The 25179-nt window shown below is 45.2% G+C and overlaps 1 protein-coding gene across 1 annotated transcript in view; it reads left to right on the top strand.

Annotated features, from left to right (window-relative positions):
* The window catches only part of LOC144166460 (uncharacterized), a 49580-nt gene that overhangs the window by 2778 nt on the left and 21623 nt on the right, over positions 1–25179 (top strand). The window contains exons 2-8 of the mRNA XM_077695972.1: positions 5659–5853; positions 9095–9348; positions 12666–12810; positions 16805–16934; positions 19522–19687; positions 20946–21094; positions 22388–22610. Coding sequence (XP_077552098.1) covers positions 5659–5853; positions 9095–9348; positions 12666–12810; positions 16805–16934; positions 19522–19687; positions 20946–21094; positions 22388–22610 — 1262 coding nt within the window. The remainder of the gene's footprint in view (positions 1–5658; positions 5854–9094; positions 9349–12665; positions 12811–16804; positions 16935–19521; positions 19688–20945; positions 21095–22387; positions 22611–25179) is intronic.

Here is a 25179-nt window from a genome sequence, read left to right as displayed (position 1 = left end):
GAAGGATGAAGAGACAGAGAGGGTACTGTTGTGATTGTAGGCTTGACTGGGTGGTTGGAGTTACAAATAGGGCTTTTTATGAATAGGAATTTGAACCAGGAAGTCAAGAAAATTAGGAATAGGGCCTCTAGCCAGGCTGTAAGTAATTTTGGAGAGACGGTACCGTATTTTCGCGCGTATGACCCGCACCAGAAATGCGAGATTTTCAGGGGTGATGTGGAGGTGCGGATTATATGCGAGGTATTCCTTTGGTGCAGCTTCACCGCAGTGCGCGTTGTGCCGTGATGCCCCTACAGCAGTAATAGCGACTGAGCCACTGTTATCCCTTCGACAGTGCTTAATTTGCACACACAGCTCAGCAATACGCCAACCTGAAAAGATGGATGCGGCAAGTCATCTAGTTACGTAGTCAGTTAGGTAAATTCTTTTGTATAAACAAATGTGTGATGTTGCTTTAGTAGTAGCTTTGGTCCATCCTTTTATGTATAAACTATGCGGGGATGTATATTTTTTTTATTCGTCGACCGAAAGGGGGGTGAGTTATATGCAGGGGTGGGTTATGTGCGTGAAAATACGGTATTTCATTGACAGCTGCCCATCATGATGGGGGAACGCTCTTTTATGGAAGTTTTTGCTACTCCCTTGTCCCTAAGTGTTTCCAGCACTGAATTAAATGCTTTTTCGCAATGTTTAAGTGCCACGGAAAGAAGTTTATTGCACTCTGCAGATTTCTCTATTGTGTGACTGACGACATAAGTGTAGTCTATTGTTCAGATGCCTTCCCTGGATCCGGCCTGCTCTTTTAATTGTTTGAGATCTAAGGTGTCAATTATGCAGCTAACTATTCCTTTGGTAAACAAATGTTATACTACATGAAGTAGACTGATGGGTTTTTTCAAGTTCAAGCTCTGTGTCGTCATCCTTGTGAAGTGGCATTTTTTTCCAGTCCAGGGATACCTTATGTCCTGGGGTGTTCCGAGAATAATTTTTCAAGCTTTTGTGGTACAATATCTCCTCCCTCCTTCAAATTCATGGTTGTTTTGTTGTCTTGAGCAGCTTTTCTTCTCTTCGTCACCTTAAGTGTCTTTTGTACCTTTTCTTTTGGTTACAGTGGAAACCTTGTGAACCGAGCTAGTTCTTTCAGTACTGTTTCGTGGCCTAACTTTGCTAGCGTACAACTCAGCATAAATCATCCCCGCTACTTTCTTGGTTGTTCATTGTGGTGCAAGTTTTGTCTGTGAGTGCATGCATTCTATCTCTGCTGATTGCAAGCTTCTTCTTTGTTGCCCTTGAACCTCCTCCTCCTTCCCATCAAAACCTGCCTGTTACGAGTTGTGCATCACTGAAAAAAGGCGCGGAAAAGGCGATGACACAGAGTAGTAAAAAAAAAGAACAGGATAACACCGTACCAGCAACTGGGAACTTTATTCAGATAACAGTAATTTTTAGTACAGTTTACCCCATAACCCAAACTTATCAAGTTACACAAAATAACAAGATGTACAAGGCATGATTACCACACGTGTCCTGTAGATTGAGTGGTGGGTGGCTTACACACATTGACCCCCCCCCAGCTGATATGACAAGCTTTGACTATCTTGCTCTGCGTCTTGACCCTGTGCCTGGCGGTTTTTTCAAAAAGGGGCCTTGTGCTCCGTACAGTGGAAGGCCAGGTGCGTGAATGACCTGCTCACCAAATAACTATTAGGCTCACGTAGGCCCAATGTACACCCTTTGCCAAAATTTTCTAGGCCAATCCTAAGCCTTCTCGACCACAAAGAATTCAAAGGATACACTTTAGCTTCAAATGTGACAAAAATATTTTGTGACAGTGAGGAAAAAAGTTGTTTTCTCTAGCTTTCCGGCATAAAAAGTTTCAGCCTCGTTTAGGACGTAAGCTTGTACATTGAATTTTTTGCGGCCTGCGCATTTCCAGCTTGGCCTAGAAAATTTTGGCAAAGACTGTACATACCTTTCCACATGTCAGCAGCAGATGATACGCAGCTGATCGTGTGCAAGGCAGAAACCACTGTGCATGTTTCACGCTGCAGTCCCTCCTGTCGTGCTGCCCCAGCATATCGATTCTCTTGCGAAACCCGAAGCAAGTCTGGCCCACCCTTCAGCAGCAAACGCAACGTTTACGCTGTGATCAGGAATCCACTCTCTTGAGGCCGCGTGAAAGCCAATGGGAATTTTTTTCACGCTTTTCTTTCCTCGTAATTCGGGCTTCGACAAAACAGCTTCATTAGTTTGTCCGATGGCGCGTATGATTTTTTTCGCCGCACGTGGCGGCAGTGGCACCATCAGAAAACCCGTCTGCGCACTTGTAGTCCAGTATGAGTGGCGCATGAAAAAGACTGAAAGACGGGGGGTTTCCTCATGGTTACTGTGGCCTCTGAGGTATTATTTTGTTGCCCGTCCTAACTGGCCAACTCCTCATTCTGATGGAGTTGGGTACTTAAAAGCCAGGCGCTTCCTTAATAACTCATCCCTTCATGGAATGAGATGGGAAGAAAGGAGGAGGATCAGATGTCCAGATGTCTTGTCAACTGTTTTAGCGGGGAAGCCTGTTGGCTGGGCATAGAAAATTCTTGAGGAGAAAAATTAGCTCCCACCGTGAAGTAGCCATACACAGGGTTCGCACAGGTCCTTGAAAACCCTTGATTTTTCTGGAGAGAACCAATGGCCCTATCTTTTCACAAGAATTTAAAGTGTTTGTCGTGAATTTTAGGTGTTAAAAATGTAAGGAAACATTGTAACAATCAAGTTTCAGTGTATTGCGTGAAATTACGAGTTGTGGATTCTCATTATTACGAGGCAACATTGGGAGCAGCACTCCTCAATAGAATTCATGTCACGATACAATCCTGTGAAAGCCGGCTTCTGTTCTCTATCTTGCATGTTCCATCTAGTCTCTGGACGGCCTTTCATTGCATGTTTGCTGCGCCTCATACCCTCCATCTGCGTTTGCTTTTACGTGCAAATGGTGGACGTGCACATAGTTCATCCTGCCTTGCAGCAACACTTGCTGAGTTAATTTCAGCTGATACTCTTGCTGACAAACCTCAGCAAAACACCAAGAAAAAAGAAAACCCTCTAAATATAAACTATGAAATAAAAAATAAAGCTTGGGGAGCATTCATGAACCCATAGCGCCTATCTAAATGTGCATTAATGTTCTTAGGTATTGGGCAATAACAAAATTTTGCATTGTGTTGAAAAAGTTATAAATAATCCCAGATGAAACATAAGATTGGGACCTTGAAAATATGTTTTCTGGTCCTTGAAAGTCCTTGAAAACCCTTGAATTTTTGGTTTTGAATCCCGTAAGAACCCTGCATACAGCAATTCAAACAAAAAGCTGTAGGACTTGTCCAAACTTCCTTTGCATTGGAAGCAAAGTTTGTGCATGTTGAGAAGTTGAACACGGAAGGACGCAAAGAAAACTCAGAGAGAGTCCACGTCACAACGTTGCAAAGCAATGCTCATAACACATTACGATTTATTATTCCTGTTGTGATGACCACATGCAAACGAAGGACGTGTTACACCTTTTGGTGCCAGGAAATCTCGTACAGTTGAACCTGGATGTAACGAAGTTGGCAAAAATTCGCAATTTTTTGTTACATCCAGGTATTCGTTGCATGAAACCAAAATGCTAGACATCTGTGATGGCAAGCTAACTCTTCAGGATTTTTTTTCACAATGAAAAGCTGCGTGATTTGTGTCTGCTGCTTTCCCATAAACTTAGTCATTACACAGCATTCTAAAGAAGCAAGGACACTTAGCCCCGTATTCAGAAACGTTACTTAAGTAACTTCTGCCTTTTTGACACTTTTCGGTGCCTTAAAGGAGCCATGAAGAGAAAATACACCTTCGTTTAATTTGAAAGAACTAGGATTCAGTATCTCACTCAGCTCCATTACGGCCCCAAAATATGTTTTTTTAACGAAAAAAAAGCAAGAAGTATATAAAAACTTTCAAATTTTGCGCCACAGTGACGTGTTATGAGCAAGAATGACGTCATACGGGCCAACAATAAAACACAATGTTCAGTGCGTTAACTGCACGTTAGCCTTCAAGTGATGCGGTCAAATGGAACTAGAGGCCCCCATTACAGACGTCCAGTCATGTGTCGTCGCGACAGGTCAGTTAGGCGGCCGCCAATCGCACAAACAAGGTTTCATGACGTCATAGAAAAGTTGCGGGAAATTGGCTAGGGGGTCGCGACTGCTTCACACGTGTTCTTCAATATCTCCGTTATTTGTTCGAAGATTGCAGTGATATTGGTATCATTGTTATCGGGACTAAGCACTCTTTCTAATAAACCCAACTTGTATTTTGTTTTCACGGCTCCTTTAACACGCTTAAAGGATCAGAATTATGCTGCAAGGGCGCCTTTTCGCAAACTCTATGTTCTTTTTTGCACTAAAAATTGTTGAGAGTTTGCCAGCTGGGTTTCTGTACCGGGCGGTGACGTTCTTCATTTTCGCTAGTGAGGACGGCATTTAAAATTGCGAGCTCGTGCTGAAAAGACAAAACTTTTTGTTTTCAGGCAGCAGAGCTAATCGCCAACAAACTGACACCACAGATTTGCTGTGGAGACTCGCAACTACTCGCTGACAGGGAGGCCTAGCACATAGCCTACAACGCACTGACACTAGAAACGCACGGTAGTTTGCGGTGCTGGCGAAGTTCGCCAAATTAGGGCATTTCTCCAGCTGATGCTTCAGAAAATGTGCAAAAAACAAGAGATCATCAATGTTGTGAATTCGTTACGTCAAGGTTAACCACCGCAATGTCTTCATTACATAGCGGTCGTGAACACATATGGGTTTCAATGGTGCTGGAAATGGGGAATAGAAAAACTTCATTAGATTTAGGAATTCATTGTATGGAGGTTTGTTATATCTAGGTTTAACTGTAGTCGGTAATGTATGTTTATTACATTTATGAAAAGAAGAAAACGCAACATGTGCGCACAGACAAGTGCTGACCTGAATTTTTAGTTGGTGATCCCGCCTTTTTTGAACATTGAGGAGCACAAAAAACAAGTAAAGCGAAAGGAAGATGAGGAGGCAGACATAGAGAAGCAAATATAGCAGGACTGTCAGTGAGGGGAGCATCAGTGTCAGAAAGAATCAAAGCCAAAGCACAGACCATGGAGGGGGAGGGGGAAGAGGGGGAAAGGAAAAAAGACCACACCCCCTCAATCCGCTTGCCATATTGCTGTACGACATTGCTGTGGTGCTTGTAATGCTCTGTAGCTGCTAGTCTGCTTACACCCAGATAATGTCACAAGCATTTGGCGCAGGCGAAGCTAGCGGCATCTGTTGTGGGAGAAGAAGCTGCGCGGGGGCTGTGATCGGCATTCCGCTTCCCAGCCACAACATGGCATTGCTAAAGGGAATAATGTTGTCCATGAGATGCCGCTATCAACTTCTCCACCATTGCATCTGCCAGACTTCGTAGTCCGTGTTAGTTTTCACTGTGACATTCATTATCTGGTTTTTTGCACGTTCCTGCTGCAGTGGGTGGTTCGCCTCCTGTGCGCAATTTTTTCTGCTTGCTTTTTTCTTGCAATTTTTTCTGCTTGCTTAGCTTGCGCCACAGAGAGTGTAAGAAGTCCCCGTTGTTGCTGTCTCCCCATTGGTGCAGCTTCATCCTGCAGAAGGCGGCGGACAACGACGAGCCGGGCTTCATGTACTACTTCATGTCGGTGATCTCGGACGTGGCGGCCAACCGGCTTATCAACAGCAGCGCCATCTACTACGCCCCCAACATGTCCTTCACGCCCTCCTACAAGGGCTTCTTCAACAAGACCATGCCCCTGTTCGCGCCCAGGGCCTTCAGGTCTGTTTTTACCCTCCTCTCCTCTCTCCTGCCATTGACGAACTGCTCTGTGACGTCTCTGGCGCTCCTTAAAAAGCGACGGTAAAGGCTGAATTGCTTTTTTACTGGAAGGTAACATTTTGTAGCGTGAGCTACACTGGCCGAGGTTGAGCAGTTTCGCGTGGCTCCTGGAGAGCCGTGCTGCGCATGCGCGAGGAGCAGCAACGTCTCACGCGTACAGCTGGCGCGCCGGTGCGGATTGGATTGGATTGAATTGGATTGGATTGGATTGGATTAGGAATCGTTTTTGCAGCAGTGAGCATGATAATCAAGCTAATCCTAGACAACCAGAAAACCTAAGAATAACCAGCTGAACCTTTGCTCACGCTGCGTATATCCTGGCATAGCCGAGCTAAGCCACTGCTAATTTTTTTCAGAGCTGTTTCAGCATTCGTTCACTGGAAATTGGTGGCTTGTTTATTTAGGCGTAAATGAGAAATGCTGGCCACTTTTCTGTTGTTTTCCTTCTATTTTTCCATGCACACAAAAGAAACACGTCACACATCAGAGAGAGAAGCTGTCTGCGGACTCATTAACGCTAGGGAAGCGCAGCTACCTAGGAGGGAGGAATAAGGAAGAATTGCTCACGAGATTCTCTAGCATGGTGGCTGACGGCCGGACAGGTCACGGAGCTGACTGCGCCAGTAATGTCTGTGTTTTGCTACTGGTTGTCATGTACAAGTTGACGTGGGACAACAGCAAGGGGCAATAACTGTTCGAGTTTATTCGCTAAATCTCCTGACTGTACTCTTGTGACAATTTTGAACGTTTGACTGAAATAAAAGCTGGAACAAATCTTACTGCTAGTAGTAGTCAAACAACATGCTTAATCGTGGTGAAGAGCTGAACTTTATCATTAAAAAAAAATCTGCAGAAACTCGGAGAATAGTCTACTAATGCGTAGCATTCTGATGCCGCTTGTTTTGAGTGTGAGATTTTTACTGCCAAATTTTTTGATTTTTCTAAATCCTGTCCAACCATTTATCTCCATTTATGCTATTACAACGATTACACTTGGAACTTTCACGAAATCTGCATTATTGTGTAAATGCAGGGCATTACACGGTTTGCCATTTTCCATAATTTTTTAATATTTTTTCTATTTTTTAGTGTTTCAAAATTTCATTCAGCCAATTATCTCTATTTACGCTAGTGTAACGATTACAGGTGGAACTTCCGCGAAATCTCCATTGTCCTGGGAATGCAGGGCGTTGTACGGTTTTCCATTTTCCATAATTATTTTATATATTTCTGATTTTTTAGTTCTTTCAAATTTCGTTTGACCAATTATCTCAATTTACACTATTATAACGATTACATTTGGAACTTCCACGATATCTGCATGTTTGTGGAAATGCAGGGCGTTACACGGTCCTGGCTGTGGGGCTACTCGGCAAAGAATGCTACGAATTAAAAGAAGCGTGTGCTTAGCAGAAGCTCGTGCACACATTTATTTCTCATTTACACATCATACCCGCCCGACCGTTTATTTAAGAAAAATCCTAAAGCTTCACCAATCCTATTTCACCATTCGCTATTTGTGGTGTCTACCAACGATGGATATTTTTGCAGTTAAATACCATAATAATGAACTTGCACTTAGGATTGCCTACTTAAAGACGGTTTTGTGGAACCTGTGTAGGTGCAACCAAGCAGCAGTTGTCTACTGCCAATGAAGGACATTCTTGGCATTGCAGAACGTTGAGGAAACAAGGAAATGGCCCTTGGGGGCATTACGTGTAGACACATGAAACGCACTCTTGCGTCTCATGTTTGTCCACACCGCAAGCTCAAAGCAGTCTTTTCTGAGTTGCCCCTGGTGCTGCAATGTTGAGCCCTAAAGCAGCGTTTCTGCTCTGTGCTCCCTGCTGCTTGCATTCGTCCTTGTTTTTCATCACGGCTGCCTCTGACCACTCTCTTTACTTGTGCAGTCTAAACTCGGGCGTAAGTGTCTCAAGACTGTTGTGAGACTCCAAGACGATCGCAATCCATCTATTGTCCTTTTGTAACCCCCCCCCCCTTCTATGTTGGACGGGTCCTGAAACATTGCGAACATACCAAAATAAATAGGGCAGTCGTTATGCTGCATGGTCAACAGCGTCTGTGCCAGGTGTAACTTCTTTGTGTACAGTGGAAAGCTCAGAGTTTCAATGCAAGACTATGACCCTTTTCCTTTGCTTTTAAATTACCACTATCATTCTACAAATTTACACATCACCGTTGGTATTGCTCTTCATGGAGCCATGGTTCCTGCTATTCCAGAACTTTACATGCAAATCCGGTGAGCGGAAACTTTGTCTGCTCAGTGTCAGCAGGTTTTATTGACACTGGCCCCTTTGTTAAATGCAGCACGCTCGGGTGCTAGCATTGGGTGTTGCTGCAAACTCAGTACTTCATGACAACCTTCGTTATAGTATACTTCTTTGTTCACTATCGTAAAAAGAACAAAAAGGACATTGTGTTTTTGGCATGTGTTCTTTGACAGTGCCTGCTGCTGTAAAAATCCCGGCAGAGATTGACAGTATGCATAAATAAATAAATAAATAAATATCCATCTAGGTTTTTTTTTCTTTTGAAAGATGAGTCTGTCTTGGGCCACTCAGATGCGAAAATTTTGGTCTGTCTGTCCCTCCATTCAGACACGCTACTCAAAGATCAAAGAATTCTTGAATAATCTGGAAACACACTTTGTGGTTGTTGACATTGTTCAGCAAAGAGAAAGCATTAAGCATGTTTGAAAAAAAAAAAATCAATACATAACGAATATTAGTACTGTTTTTTTAATTAATAATAGGGCGTGAGCATATTTTTTTGCAGAAACGCAACACAACACTTTAAAAATGATATTTTAACTACAAAATATGAGAGGTGCTTGTGCCCAAGCCTTGTGCTCGTGTCCGTGAATGCCAAGCGCCGCAGTAACGGAAGGTCCCCAGCAGATGTTGTGCCGGCAGCGTGAACACATGAAAATTGAATTGAATTCAGCAAACCTCAATTGCATTTGCCATGGAAGGACCCAGACCAAGGCAGGTGAGGGGTAGAGAAAGGAGAGGCATTTACGTAACTGTCTTGTCACATTCCTCGTCACAAAGCATGGGCACAGCTTGACAAAATACACTTGTATCCTGCTTGAGTAAGACAGTCAGGTATGACGAGCGCCCAATGCTGCTGCTCCTGAAGCGGAATGTTTTCGGCCTTGCAGGGCGGACGACTTCAACGACCCGTACCACCTGAAGGGCACGTCGACGCTGAACACCATCGAGGCGGTCGATCTGGGCGCGATCCCGGCCGACACCCCGAGCCGCAACTACTCGAGCGACCAGTACCGCATCAACGAGTGGTACCACCACTGGCTGCCGGACCTGACGCGCCGGCAGGACTCCAAGACCACCTACACGGTCCAGATCACCCACTTCAACGGCACCAACGAGACCTTCGTCTGGCACGGGCCCCCAGGCAAGCACCCCTGTCCTGAGGAATTCATCGTACTAGCGAACATTAAGACAGGGACAGAGCTAAAGGGGAGACGAAACACACACTAGATCTTCAACTCGGTCTATGCTGCAGAAACAGGGAAACACCAAAATGTACATGATATTTGAAAGGGTTATCATTCCTTAAGTAGTAACCAACTCGCCCAACTTAGCGCTTTAGTTACCCCTTTCCTTCTGACCTTTTTTTCATACCAGGTCATTGGGCGGAGCAGTTGGGAAGCATAAATACCGCATATAGGAGCGCACTTATGAGCTTTGCACTTTCCTTTCCTTTGTTTTGTTTTCGTTCCCTCGATGTGACCCAACGAGTGGAATTGCCTCTGGGTCTGCTCAAAGCGTGCGGGGCTGTCGTCAACTTGGGGAGAGTTCTTCCTTTTCAAACAAACTTGGGAATATGCGGTGCAGCGAGGAACATGATGGGAAAGAGGTTGGTATGGTGAAATCGGCAACCTTTGTGGACGGTGTTTAGACTAGCAGCCAACCTTTGTGGCATTGGAAAAAAAAAAGAAGAAAGAAGAAAAGGTGGCACTAACTTGTTTAAAGATTGTGAGTGGGCAGTGCTGGTGGGGTGATGCAGTGAAGCACACTTTTGCGAAGTGTGCTACGGCTACAACCAGTGTGTCAGGGCTATGGGCAAGTGATGCTGGCAAAGGCAGCTGGCAGCCAACAACTGATGTTTATTTTTTAGCCGTGATTCACGTGAAAGGTCAAAAGCTTGTTTTGATGACAGGATTTCTTTTCGTTTTTTACGAAAGAACACTGCACTAAATCCAATCGCATTTATTTACTTCATTAAAACTGGACCAAGAAGGCATTGAAGCTGCAGAAATTGGAACTGGCAGTGGAGATCACTTTATTGCACAACGGCTATTTCACTATGGGAGTGTTCGTTATAAGTGGACTGCAGTGTAGTTTAGCTGAAAAGTTGGTTGCAGATCTGTGGGAGCTAGTCAGATTTCAACTAATCAGGCAGGTGAAAGGCGAACTCTTCTGCATTGCGTTAGCGATTGCTTTCAAACATAGCTTAATTGGTTGCACACTCATACCATGAGATTGCAATTCGTAGCCAATCCAGGACCAAATCCAAACAGGTGTAACTAAATTTTGTTTTTTTTCAGGTAGTTTCTTCTTGCATCCTGGTGCTAATTCCACAGGCCGTACTGGCAGTATTTCCCCCCCTTTTTTTTTGCCAAATGTGTTTTTTGAAATGCATCAGGCACGAGCCTGCCTGAATCAATCAGCTTGCCTGAATCAATTGAGTGACTGTGTTGGAGTGGCTAGTGAGGTTAACTAAGCAACGACGGCATATTCCAGCTGAAACGGGTCTCACTGAACTCTTTTAGTTCACTTGTTTAAACTATCAGCTGCCCTCAAATTATAGTGTCTAGGCTCGAACTGTGCACGAGTTAGGCTGCAAGACTTGGACTTCTGTTCATTCAGTTTGCGCCGGGCTAAGAACCCGAGCTGAAGCCAGCCTTTCACTATGGTGCATGGACCACTTTTCACCCTGTGGTGCTTTTTATTGGTTATCATAAAAGCCTGCATATACAACACATGTTGCAATTTTGATCAACGTGCAGTGCCACCTTTGGCACTCATCAGTTTTCTGGCTGTCAGGCCTTTCACTCTGCCTGACAACAAAAACAAAATGCCTCAATTATATCTCTATCAGGCGTAGCTCCTGCCCATTTGACAGACCCCAAAGCTTCCAGCAGAGGGGTGAATTCAAGCTATGCGTACTGTGATCTGCAAGGTGCCTTTCCTTGTGCGGTCAGTCCATGTTGTTACATCGTCCGGCTGGAAGTAGTGCCATGTGTGCTGTTTTTTGCCTCCTCTGTGTCGTCATCTCTCTTGCGCTATACATGCTAGGCTGTTAAACTGGAAAACAAATTTGCCGCCACAACGCTCCTTCCACAATGAACAAACAAATAACATTTATTAGCAGAGATGGCTCTCGGCAGAACAGGGACTAGAGGTGGGTGGAAAGGATGAGGGCATCAGTAATGACCTGACTTAAGTGGGCAGACTGGTCTTAGAGCTATATTTTTTATTTACCAACCAATTTTAATGAAACTGCGCTGCATTATAGAGTTTTTTGTGCTGATTTCAAATATGCCATTAGATATTTTGTAAGTTTATTATATTTTGAGTTAATGATTAATTGCCATTATTTTGGGTCACAGTTACAAAATAATCACTTCATACAGAATGGGAATTACCACGTGGCTAGGCAGACAAATGACTAAAGAATACAATATAGGAAGAACTTTTTTGATTCAGCTATTTTTGGTCGTTTTACAACACAGTGAACTTCGCTTCTCCCGCACTCTGCCAGAAATGGCTCGTGGGTGGTGCCAATTGAACACAATAATAATTTTCCAAAGCCTCCATTTGAAAAATTTGTTCCCAACATTGTATTCTCCACACATTTCGGTATCACAAGCAAAAAGAATTACAGTTGTACCTGCTCTGGGTGCCGAGATATCTGAGGATGAAATGCTTGCTTTACATTGCAAGAAAAGTGCCGTTTCACTAACGAATTCTGCGCTAACTGAGCTGTAGAGTGCACTTTAAAATGCTATTATAATATAATAAATACAAAATATGGTTCCTTTTGATGAGGAGATTTACAGACTGATAGAAAAATCGTGAAGGCCAAAAATGCCATTTTTTCGAAAACGATTTTTTTGACCGTTTTTCGGCCCCAAATACCCAACTGCCCCCTAATTAAAAGGCATCACGGACAAAGCTTTGTGATGAGTTTAGAGTCTCTGTGACACGGTCATAAGGAAGCGTCCAGTCTTCGTATCTAATCATCCATGTAGGCGGGAGTGTTGATCAATCCCCTGCGAGACCTTTGCCGTTCCATACATCATGTTCATCGGCAGGTATCTGTGCCTGTCTGCATACACAGCACTGTCGCGACTACGCCTTCGGTAAGGGGAAAAGAACAGTATTCACACTAGAATACACACAGAACACGTCTGACCATCGCCATCGTTTCTCACCGTGTTCTCCTACTCACATCTGAGAACACTTCTTTGTCCTTGGGGGAAAAAAGTTCCAACACAGCACCAGTGAGAAGCAGGTCGGGACAGGAAAGCTGCTGCAGCTGATGCTGGATTATGGTTATCCATCCTAAATGGTTGGTTATCCGTTAGTATTGATCACCCAATGATCATCTTCTGAACGCTCAGAGAAAGAGAGGGAGTGGGAATGGTCGTCATTGTCTTTCATGAGGGTATGCTCTCGTCTAATGGTGGTCCGTCCCCCGTGCAGCCCCATCGGACAACCCGGGCCCCGTGAAGTGGTCCAAGCCATACTTCGACTGCGAGCGGTCGGACAAGTGGGTGTACGGGGCCACCTCCCCCATCCCGGACATCTACCCCCGGCACACCCAGTGGCGGCACATCGAGATCCCCAAGTGAGCCGCTTCTCTCTCTCTTTGTGTCCCCCCCCTTTATTTTTCTCCCCCCTTCGTTGCGATTCTACCTGGGGATGCACCCAAGAATGCAGCTTTAGCTAAACGTCATTCTAGTTGATTGAGTTTAGGGGTGGGAATCCTTAGTGCAGTAAATATTGAGCTTGAGTTGGCCCAAGACACATGTCGGACATCTTCTAGATGTTGTTTAACGGTTTCGCTGACCTTAGAGCGTCGTTTCTCACTTCACTGTAACATTTTAGTGAATTTTAGTAAACTCCTTTGAGCTGAATGTCATTTAACTGCATCGTGTGGCAGTTTAGTACTGGGGAAAAAAATTCTGTAGGCATCGAAATTTATCGTTTGGAAAAAAATGTGCAATACAGAATAAAATAAATATCAGGCAGTTTGCGAAATAGATGGGGTAAAACAAGAAAACTGTTATGTCTGTTATGTTATTACACGATGAAACTGAAAAGACATCTGCTAAAAAAACAGGAAAAGGGACTCGTGCCTCTATCCTTCTCAAAAAATAACTAAATAATTTCACTGTTGCTGAGAGCAAAAAAGATAAATGGTAAGTCAAATAAGTAGTAAATACATTGACTGACGATAAAGGTAAGTAATAACTAAACGCTAGGATGAATGCTGCCACGTCGTTCTGCACGACTTCTAATACCACCCAAAGATGTTCAAGGCCTCCAGGCACCCTGCCAGGGGCAGAGAAGTTGCCCGACATGCTACCCCGCATACTAAATACACTGGGAAATTGTCACACACCTCCAGCAACACAAAACAAAACGGAGAACACCAGTTGGGTGGTCGAGGCAGTACCTAACTGCGGGGACGAACTGTCAAAGGTGCCAAAATTTCTCTCAGGAAACTGGTTTGGCTGTATTTGAAGCTGTGTGGTTAGCCTACTGTGGTCCTGTGGCTCCCTCAGCAGGGCAGCTGAGTAAATACATTGGAATGAGCATATTAGTCTCCCTGAGCTGACATCGTTCCTAGGGTATTTTGTGACAAGGACCGTTTGCAGCAAGATTTAGTCGCTTAGGGCGAAAGCCAGAGGCTTTGCAGAACCGAATCTGTTTTCTTTTTTTTTCTTTCTTTTTTTTTTTTCCTTTTGAAAGAGGTGTACTGTGGTAGGTGCCAACACTTGGCAGCAGCTTTCTCGCCGGAATCTCCTTTCAAAATATAGAAATGAGGGGGATGGTCCAGAACACCGCCGTGGATATGCGCTTTCCCCGCTCAACGGCTTCAGTTGTCTCGTAAGGCTACATGAAGGTTCTTGGAGGAAGGAAGCTGCTTATGGCAAGTTGTTTGCGCGATTATTTGCTTGGTGCGTTCACTCGCTCACTACCGCTTGTGCTGTTGTGTGGCTGTTTGTTTTGATGTCAGAGGAGTGTCTTTAATTGATGCCATACCTTCGAACCTACTTGTCTGCGTGATCCTCTTTCCCATCTAATGCCCTGGGCTGTCCTTGAAGTAGAAAGACTGGTCTTGCCTATTGCCATAACACAGGCGATACACAAATTGTGTATGGATGGGCCATTGTGCTCCAAGAATAAACACGGTCGGGCTACAAAAGGCACTAAAGCGTTCGAATATTTCTTTTTGTTTTAAAACTTATGCATTGTGGTTAATATTTCTTTATGCGTGTTTCTGAATGTATTGAACACCAAGTTAGTTGCTTTATAGGGTAGTCTGTAGGATAGGAAGACATGCTTCTATGCTCTTTTAAACACAGCTCTACGTACAATGCTTTGTTGTGCTCAATGTTGCGCACTGACTGAGCCCTGACTGATGGAAGGACAACAAATCAAGTTTTTTGTGACGTCCAGAAAATGTCACCACAGTATCTTTTTTAAGCTGTCTCTGGTTTCAAGCACAAAATGTTAAATGCGCAATTGCTACCCTGCGTGCGTGTATGGCAACAGCTGTCAGACGGTTAAATGTGTAATCACGCTTCCGGTAGTTGCAGAGGTAATTTTCAATTTCAAGTCTATGCAGCCTCAGTGTATAGCGCAGCAGCATTCTTCTCCTCGTATTTTTTGTCTTTGTCAAGCACCAGTTGTAATGCAGGAAGTTGGGTTTGCTGCTAAGCAGGTGCTTCTTCCTGGCACGCAAATGGTACAAGGCAGAAGCTCACTTACCGTGCTTTGACGAGGCTTTGTAAAAGGGCCAGGTGGTTGTGTGAAAGTGTACGGAACAGGCGTGCAAGCATCTTCAAGGGGTGAAGGGAAATCGTTCTGTCGTGTTTTGGCTTTTCTTCCCACTTTGTGCGAGGTCTGCGTCGCTGTTGCCAACCCATGAGCAGGTAACTGTTCTAGACAAAAAACTAGAGGTGGTGCCGCATGCATCAATTGTGTACATGTATTACATCAGGTTCAAAGAAACTTCGTGGGAAAATAAATTTAAATTGAAAATTGTTTCCATATCAGGAATTTTCGTCACCGGTTACCAAAAGTGCAGTCTTTGAGTTCATGTTATACTGCGTAAAAATGTTTGCCTGTCCGCTGCACTATTTTTTCTCTTCCCTCCACTTCCTTTCTTTGTTTTGGTTTTTAATTTAAGTGAGTTCATGAGGTAGCACTGTGTAGCGCATAGGAGTCACTGTGTTATTAGTATCAAAAGAGTGCTCTTTTTGTTGCGACTGATCCCTAGTTGGCATTGTGCGTACACTGTAGCGACGTTGTCATCCCACCTCTGACAACCCGTTCTTGCGTACGAGAAGGCCGACCCGAGCCGAGCTCCGTCGCCTCCTACATACGTGTGGTAGCGTGGTGTGAAGCGAGCGGCCAGCCGCTGTTGCAGCCGTGAAGAAGTCCAGAAGCCGTAGGCTAATGTAACTGTTTACTTCATAGCGAGAGGTGAGCCGAAGCCAAAGAACAACGCCCCGACGGGCGAGGTAACAGTACAGGACTCGAGCAGAGTGACAGCAATGATTCACTGCTTGAACAGGAATGGAATATAGTGCTTACGGGGGTCGTATTTATACCCAAAAGCGTCAACAGTCAAAACAGCGTTCCCTCTAGATTGTGCACACGCCACGAACGTCACAGACACACACCACACTCCTTCCAGAGTTCGTGAGCAGTCGGTAGTAGCGGCGCACACTGAGTCTGAGAGAGGGGAGAGAGGAGGACTCTGCTGCGGACGCGGGGCTTCCGTGTCCTTGGGGCGCGTTGAAGCCTGCTTCGTCGGCAGCCGCTGAAGTTTGAAACGCGCCGAAAGATAGGCGCCAGAGACCCGGGCTTGTCGAGACGTGAAAAGCATGAGTCACCGACACGGGAGGGCTTGCTTGAAAGGCGCACGTAGTGGAGGCTTTGCCGCACAGCCGAGGAGTGTTGAGACAAAGCCCAACGGCGGGCTCAATTGTAACAGCACCAACTACTGCTGGAGAGTATAGGGGGTAATGTGCGATGCCTGTTTATCCCCTGACCCTTGTTGCTGTTGTTATGCGCTGTCCTCCAGAGACTTCTTGCATGTCCCGTTTCAAAGCAAGAACTGAGGGCAAATGCACAGAGGGCAGTGTGCGTGTGCGTGCAGACGCGCACACGCACGAGAAGGGGAATTATTGCACCCGCAACCCCCTCCCTCACTCTCCTTTTCCCTCGGCTCTTATTTGTAAGTGCTCGTGTGATTTGTATTTGGTGCACAGGTCGGATGCAAAGTTTCAAAGTTGCCTAAACAGGAGAAAGTTATAGGGATGCTCGTTTTTATGAGGGCGAATAGACAAAGTTTGTTTTACTTCAATCTAGAAGGCTAGGTTCATGGGCCTGGGGCGAGGTTGAGAGTGAAGTGCCGAATTTCTTTGCACAGTAAAAGGAGAAACAAATTCTAATATTTCGAGTTTTGCATTGTTAACGAACTCTGATACTGTGGGCTTGATTCAAGCATAGAATGGAACGATTGGCACACTGATTGTTCGATTCGAACTCTAAGCTGGAGTAATAAGTGTTTGCACATTCCTAACTGCTTCTCCACTGTGGTGCAGGTACGTGGCGGTGGCGGTGATGGAGCTGGACTTTGACCGGCTGGACATCAACCAGTGCCCCATCGGGGACGGCAACCCCCGGCCCAACTACTTTGCCGGCACCTCCCGCTGCAAGAACGACACCACTGAGGTGCGTGTACTATAGTACGAGGATGCTTGCACCCTGGCGGCCTTGAACTGTGAGGACTGATTGGAGATGTTCTTGCCCGCACTCCCTCTCCTCTCTCCCTGAGTAATGAAGTTACCAATGTTGGGTAACTTCATTGGTAGCGGCGGTAGCGAAATTGTTAAATCTCTTTTCTTTCGCTACCGTCGGAAAATTGACCAATTTTTAGGTGTCCCAGAAAACATTTTTGTCCTGCTAAAAAAATTGGTTAGGCACTAATTACAGGAACACAAAATGCAGAATATTTAACGGCCTTTCCAATAACACCAGTTTTTTAAATGTTTTTACATATCATAGGTGTGAAAAAAATATCACAATCAAAATTTTTGTCAAATTGTCGAAAAAAATGATAAAAAAGGAGTTGTGTATATCAAATCACCGGTAGTAGAAAAAAATTAGAATATGCATTTTGTAGGGACACATTTCAAAAACACACCCTAGAAAAAATGTCGACTTGTGCGGAACAGTTTGTCAGATATAAAAAAAAAATGTTAGCACGCACGGTGCTCGTGTCATGCGGTGAAGCCCAGCCTCCAACTCAAAATGTGCAATTCCGGGTGGTTCCCTGGAATAAATCTGGCGGTTTGACATCATCAAAGGCACCAATTTGCCCCCAGATAACGTAAAAACATCTTGTCAATGACTGACTTTGCATTTACAGCGAGCACAATATTAGCACGCAATGCGGGAAAAAAACATGCATGAAGTTGAAAACGGAACGCCGTGGTTGATGCTTGTTGACGTTCACAGTCAGTTATCTCTCAAAACATAAAGCTGAGCTTTATTATCATCTTCTTACTCGCAATTGTAGCCGTGCTTGCAAAAATGAGGTACGATGCGCTAGAATCGTGCCCCGTGATCTTTGGCCGAGTAGCAGTTGCACGATTAAAAAGATCAACACAACGAGCCTCCTCTATTGCAGCGCCATCTAACAGCTTTAAAATGAAGCAGTACAAAAACTTATCGGAGACTCCGTCCGAATAGACAGTTCGACTAAGCAGCAACACTAGACACCCGGAGATACCCTCGTATGGAAACGAAACTGGAAGGCGAACAGCTGGCAGTGTAAGGCTGGTTAAGCGCTGTCCTTGGCGGAACAGATATCTGGCGACTGGGTGTGATCTTTTGACTTGCATCTAAAGTTCTTATCGCAGAAATCGGGTTAGGATGGGGGGAAATCAGGAGCGGCGTGCTTTGTTCGAGGATCAGTCGCGGATGCTCAAGGCGCCATGGGAGGTAGCCTTGAAGTTTGGTAACTGCGTAGTAGCGCTAAATATGAATTTCGCGATGCAGAAACGAAACCGAAACTGTTGCAAACTGTTCGCGAATTGTCCTGGGGTAAATAGAACTACCACACCACTTAGAACAACGTGCGCAAAGGCAATAAAACTGCCTAAAATCATAAAGAAGCTTTGCAAACAGGCACTGCTTGACATTTTCAGCCGATTTCTGGGATTATTACTGTCAGAGTGCGAACCTGACGATTGAATATCGTTTGCTGGTTTACCATTCAAGCCCTGATAGCAAAAAACAAACGCTGGTGCAGAGTAATTACGAGTGGCACGCATTCTTTGTTGGTAGCAGTGACGCGCGATGACCACACCCCTTTTCCATACCCAGGTGATTCAAACGCGTGTCAAAAATCACGTTTTCGTTACAAAAATGAAAACAAAACTGGTTTTGAAAGGCCATTTTCTGATCTAACTTCAAACAGCTTTACTTGTTCGAGCAACGCCTGGAACGCTATGAGAAGGCGCTCCCAAAGTATCGATCAAATTGAACGATTTTGAATAGGCACGGTAGCGAAAGAGTAAAGAGCCGTGTCCCCCCGTAATGCATGTAATCAAATAAATTGAATATTTAGATGAAGTCTTCTTGTGTGCAATGCATAATTTCATTTATCCGCGTTCATTCAAACAACTATCTCTTTTCATTTTCAAACCTCAAAATAGAAATGTTCAAAGCTTTCAAATAGTGCTATTTGAATCAGAGAGAGTTTGAATATGCATTTCATTATTTGCCTAAATGTTTGAGAGTTTTGAATAACAAATACTTCTATTTCATATACAATACCGTATCACAAACTCCCGAAAAAGCAGGGCAGGTAGTCACCTAAAGAGGCCACGAAGAAAACATACAAGTTCGGTTTGTTTAAAAAGACTGCTTTCTCCCGAAAACAGCAATACCAATTTTATCATTAACTTCAACCAAATAATCAAAATATTAAATAAAACAGAGGAATATGAATTTTTCAACATTTCTGGCATTTTGTCAGTTAAAAAAAAAGTCTTTTGTGACTGGAATAAAGCTGAGAGACTTGCCAAAGGCTTAGCTCTTTCAAATTGAGCAAAGTTGGGTTTTGTCTTCATGGCCTCTTTAAAAAGAACAAAGTTTTGTGCATGTCTGTGTGTACGTGCACGAGTGCGTGCGTGAGAAATAGAGAGAAAGAATAGTCTGAAGAATTGCCTTGGTGGGTCTTGATAGTTTCAAATAACCTTCAAAGTGTGAAGTCTAAAGTTGAACCGGCTCTCTTTTTGCCTCGTCCTCCCAGTGTGAGCCGGTGCACGGCTACGGCTTCCGGCGGGGCGGCTACCAGTGCCGGTGCCGTCCAGGATACCGGCGCCCACGGATAGTGCGCAACCCGTACCACGGGGAGCTGATCGAGCGAGCCACGGAGCACTACTATCGCACGAGCTTCAACTGCGAGAAGATTGGCTGTGAGTGGCAGTCTCATCCGACAGGGCTGGAGCAAACACTTGCTCAACCAAATCCCTGTTCATGAAAGGGGGAAAAAAAAAAAAAAAAAGAAAAAGTTAGGGGGAAGGGTGTTGGAAAAAGAAGAATACGCAAACCTTCGTATGTAAATGCCAATGTTTCTGTTGTTAGAGGCAAGATGATGGGCGGTTTTAGTATTGACCAAGTCCTGTTATTGCACTTTATTATTGTTACGCACATTCGTGTGCTTTAATCTTCATATTCTGTAACCTTGCCAATTCTGGCAAAGAGGGATTAACAGTACAAAATTTCCATGGCTGTACTAAACTGTACTGTACTGAACTAAAACAGAACAGCGGCTGTTAAACCAAGGCAAATGGGCTCAGAACTAAGAAAGCGTCTAAAAATTGGGGGCTGTTTTGCCACCTCTCAGCGGTGGTCTTATGGAGGAGTGATCAGCCCCCAGGGGTCTCTGGAATTAGTGCATGCCACTCCCCAGCCCTAAAGTAATAACACAAAAAGTATAGCAAGCACTGTATTGGATGCACGGTAACTTTTTGCGCAAGCATAGCCGATAGGAAATAAAGTAAGTGTTCCCTGAAGGCTAGTCGGGGTCCTTGTCATCCGGCTGTCCCTCTACAAACTACAAACGGTTTACTCTTGCTGCTTCTACAAGTCCACTGCGCTCATACACACACTCACACACATTCTGATACAGAAAGTAAGAAGGAAGGTTAAGACAGTACATGGAAGACAGGGAGAATACAGGGAATTGAAAAATAGTCACAGCCACTTTTGTGCGCGTGTGAAAACTTGTTTCTTGTTCAAATTACCACAACAGGGCTAACATTTTACGGTCTGTTTTGTTGAACACCAAAATTGGTGCCAGGGCTCACGTGGCTACTGAGCAACAAAGTAAAAATCGATGTTAGCTTGAGGACAGCTTCTACGACATGGAGTGTCCAGGGGGAGGGGGCTCGTGACACCATCTGTCGGTGTTCTGAAAATAAGATTTGAGGGGCACACATGGACTTCTTTGCCTTTTTGGCCAGTAGGGGGGGTGTCTGTTGTTCTCCGCATCTGTATCAGCGTCCTGGAAAAACCAAGCACTTGTACACTGCCCTTGAAACCAAGCACAGGAACTGATTTTTGCGTTTGTGTGCATTTTTAAAAAATGGTATTGTATTCGGTTGACGTGGGTTTGAGACTTGACTGCCAGCTCTGAAACGACACTATCCACCTCTTTTGTGCCGTGCGCAGACCTGATGGTGCAGACACAAAACCTGCTGAGGATAGCGGAGGAGGACCGGATTCGCTTCATCGGCATGATGGCCAACCACATGTCCATCCTCAACATCAGCGCGGGCGCCAACAAGGACCCACGCACCATCTTCACCTACATGAAGGAGGTGAGGGCCGGGGAGCTATTGCGGGCTGTGTTGGCTGTGGAACTTGACCTCGAGGTGTTCGAATGAATACCTGCCTCGTATTACATCCGTGCTTACTGAACTAATGCCACTTGACTCGAATATTCTTCTCCACATTTTTTTTTCAGCGGCATTAAGTTGAAATTTGTATCGAGCTGAGTGATCATGTCAGAAGGCATTTGTGGCTGTCAAATGTCTTCGGGGCACGGATGTTTGCACCCTAGTGCTAGTGCCTTTACGTAACTTTTGGAAAATTGATACTTAAAATGCAGTGCTGAGTTAACATAAACAATTTCTAAATGAGTGCACAGTTGATTTTTCTGAAGTTAAAATACTGCTGCAAGCGTTTATTAAATTATGCTCTCCGTCCCAGTAGTCCAGAGAGGCAGCGGGCGTTTTAAGAGCGATTTGGAATTTGTACAAGAAATAATTGCGGAGTTAAATTTAAGTATAATTTTAGTTACGGGTGGCAATGCTTTCATTGGGAAAATTGCATTCAGTTTTAAATGTTTTGCTATGGCATAAGAACAGCTTTAAAGCAGCAGTGCCACTGCAACATAGCGAGTGAATGATAAATCCGTCTTAGTGGAGCGTGGTCGATTCAGAACGCCATTCAAAGTCCGTCATTTGAGTTGAGTGATGTTCATTGCGGATGCATTCGAATCTTCATTAGAGCACGGGTATTCATGTTAGATACAGCTGCATCTTACTGGTACTCACCTACGGGGCAGAAACTTGGAGGCTCAGTAAGAGGGTTCAACTTAAATTGAGGACAACTCAGTGAGCAATGGAACGGGAGATGATAGGTGTAACGTTAAAGGACAAGAAGAGAGCAGAGTGAGTCAGAGAACAAACGCGTGTTAAGGGCATATTAGTAGAAATTAAGACGAAGAAATGGGTGTGGGCAGGGCATGTAATGCGAAGGCAGGATAACCGTTCATCATTAAGGGTAACAGAGTGGATCCCTAGAGGAGGCAAGCGTGGCAGGGGGTGGCAGAAAGTTAGATGGGCAGATGAGATCAAGAAGTTTGCGGGGATAAATTGGTCGCAGTCAGCACAGGACTGGGATAATTGGAGATGTATGGGAGAGGCCTTTGCCCTGCAGTGGGCGTAGACAGGCTGATGATGATTATGATTCATGTTAGCACCCAGATCAGCCACCCTGTGGCTGGCTAACGTTCTTCATTTCATTCCGTACGCCACTGTACGTGTCATCTTGGTCTCCACAGTGCGGCACCACACTGGCAGCGAACCTCGATTGTATTGCACATGCAGGTGACGACAGCTACATGTGCCGACATGGCGCGCGAGCGCCCGGAGAGCCTGTGGCTGCCCGGTGACGTGGTGCACGGTCGCGACCGGCAGCTGGAGAACGAGGCACGGTCGGCCGTGCGGCTGGCCAACTTCCTCTCGGGCTTCCTGCAGACGGTGGACCCCAAGGAGCTGTTTGCCGAGTTCCGGGTGCCCGACCGCTCCCTCACGCCCGACCAGATCATTGGTGGGTTGTTCAGGCTGTCTCCACGATGTGTGAGCTCGTGAGCATTAATTAGTGCTGCTAAGAAACCTGCTAAACTGTTTCCTTAATTAAGAAAAGTTGAAGTGCTTTGTTTGGGCTCTATCTTTGTAGTTCTTGAAAACCACTCCTTGTGGGATGGAAATGATAAACCGGTTTTCAGGACAACATGTGCTGATTCTTGCTACATCTGCGCAGACTAGAACGCCCGAATACAGTAGGCGAGTGATTTTTCAGACCTGGAGGGGAACGAAAAATAGTATTCTGGAGGTCGTGGGTTCGGATCCCACTCGGCGGGCATTTTTTCACCTCTTTCTTTCTGACTCAAAAAATTCTTCATCTGTTTCTATGACCCACCGCAACCTCCCCTTTGCTTTCCCAGGTTTTCTTGACTGCCAACCCCTATTTTCTGGATTAATTCACCGAGCCCCTCATTTCCCATTTCTGATTTGCTATATATATATATATATACAGTAGAATCTCGATGATACGAATCTCGCGGGACCGCGAAAAATATTCGTATCATCCGAAATTCGTATGAACCAACACAGACCAAAAAATTGAGCGCTGAAAAAAGTTTTCGTTTATTTCTTTTCTTACTTTCGCGTGAAGAAATCCGTGATTTTTTCTGTTTCTTTTAAACCCCCATGTCACAAAGCAGTCCTTTCTGGAGCGCGTAACGCTTCGCCTAGCTTCGCGCTTGTCTCCTCACTCACGGTGTCCAAGCTCGCTACACGCCGCAACAGTCAAGCGTGAACAGCATGGTGCGTTTTTGCACGCGATTCGCACGCCTCAGCTTTGCGCGCGCTGTATTTTCACAGCCGCATTGACGATTTCGCGCCCGCGGTATCTCCTACCTCGGTCAGAAAATGACGCTGACGACTTGCGAAACGCTAGAGACAGCCGGCTGGCTCCGCCCGAGATGTTTAGGCTTAGCACTCCGGCAGATATTTTATGGGCGCTTTCACTAGCGGCGCGGATGATGTTTTATAGTACCGTTTTCGCCAACGTTATCAGCTCCTTTACTGCACAAGCAACTTCGTGTCTGCCTTGAGCGGCATTTTAAAGAGCGGCTAGAAGCGGTCGCTCGAGCGGCCGTGCCACTTCGCGGCCGAAGCTGCCGCCATGTTGCCGCCGCCGGCCGCGGTGCGCGCAGCTTGCGAGAGGTTTCGCGGCGCGCATGGGACATGCGGGGCGCGTTTTCGCGAGCAGAAAACAACAGCCCGGCCGTTTCTGGAGAAAGAAGAGTGACAAATGGGGAGAGAGAGCCGTCACTTGCTTGTTCGGCAGTCGGGCGCCTCGCCGGCTCGTTCGTATCATCCGCCGGGCCGCCCAGGTCCGTTCGTAACAGCCGAAATTTTTCCCATTGCAAACAATGCAATTTTGCCGGGACTTTTCAGAAATTCGTATCATCCCGAAATTCGTATCACCCAGAATCGTATCATCGAGATTCTACTGTATATATATAGGAAAGCCCTGAGGAAAGCAAGTTCTCTTTGCTGAAACGTAGGCCACAATCGTGCTTTTACCTTGTTCGAAGTTTTTCTTCTCTTGTATATATATATATATATATATAGCCCGCCGCGGTGGCTCAGTGGCTAAGGCGTTGCGCTGCTGAGCACAAGGTCGGGGGTTCAATTCCCGGCCGCGGCGGCCGCTTTTCTGATGGAGGCGAAAAGCAAAAACGCCCGTGTGTAGGAGATTTCGGCACCCGTTAAAGATCCTCAGGTGGTCAAAATTAATCCGGAGCCCTCCACTACGGCGTGCCTCATCGCCTGCGCTGCGTCGGCGCGTTAAACCTACAATCAATCAATTAATCATTTTGTCTCAGTATGGCTTGGTTGTTGCTCATCTGCAAGCGAGCTTTTTTGAAAGTCAATCTTATCTACATCATCACCAATACCAAACACTCGCGCCCTCCAGAGCAGCGGCAGCGGCATGTGGAAGATGGTGTGTCAGGAGCTATTTTATCTGAAAAAGCGGCAATGTTACAAACGTGCGACTCGGTGAGTGTTAGTTCTCAAATAAACCAGAAGTTCTAATTTTTTCATCATAAAAATTTTTTTTGACTTAAACATCCCAGAGAAAGTCTTTGAGAATATAGATTTTCTGTGTGGACTCTACGTGTGATTCATGGGGAATTGTAAATAGAGTGAAACCTTGTTAAACCGTACCTGACGGGGACGCGAAGAAAGTGCATACTAACCAGCACTACGGTTTAACCGAATGCGTTCGGTTAAAAGGGAACCAAGTTGGCGATTCCGCTTAACTACGTATAAAAAGAAACCACGGCTTATGCGGTTACACTTTAAAGGAGCCATGAAGAGAAAACACAAGTTTGGTTCATTCAAAAGATTGTCTTGTTAGAATCATACTGACACCACTTTTAACGTAAACTTCGCTCAAATAAGCTACATAATTAGGAAAAACGGGAATGGTCATGCGACCCACCAGCTCATTTCCCGCAACAGAACCTATGATGTCACATGAGCTAAGCTCTGCGATTGGCGGAGGCTGGCAGAAGCAGACGCAAATTAGGTAGAGCTTACAAACT

This window comes from Haemaphysalis longicornis, unplaced genomic scaffold, assembly GCF_048455015.1.
Source record: "Haemaphysalis longicornis isolate Haplotype H1 unplaced genomic scaffold, Haemaphysalis longicornis Haplotype H1 scaffold_171, whole genome shotgun sequence".
NCBI lineage: Eukaryota > Metazoa > Arthropoda > Arachnida > Ixodida > Ixodidae > Haemaphysalis > Haemaphysalis longicornis.
Note: the sequence above shows the minus strand (reverse complement) of the source record. Positions and strands in the feature narration are given on the sequence as shown.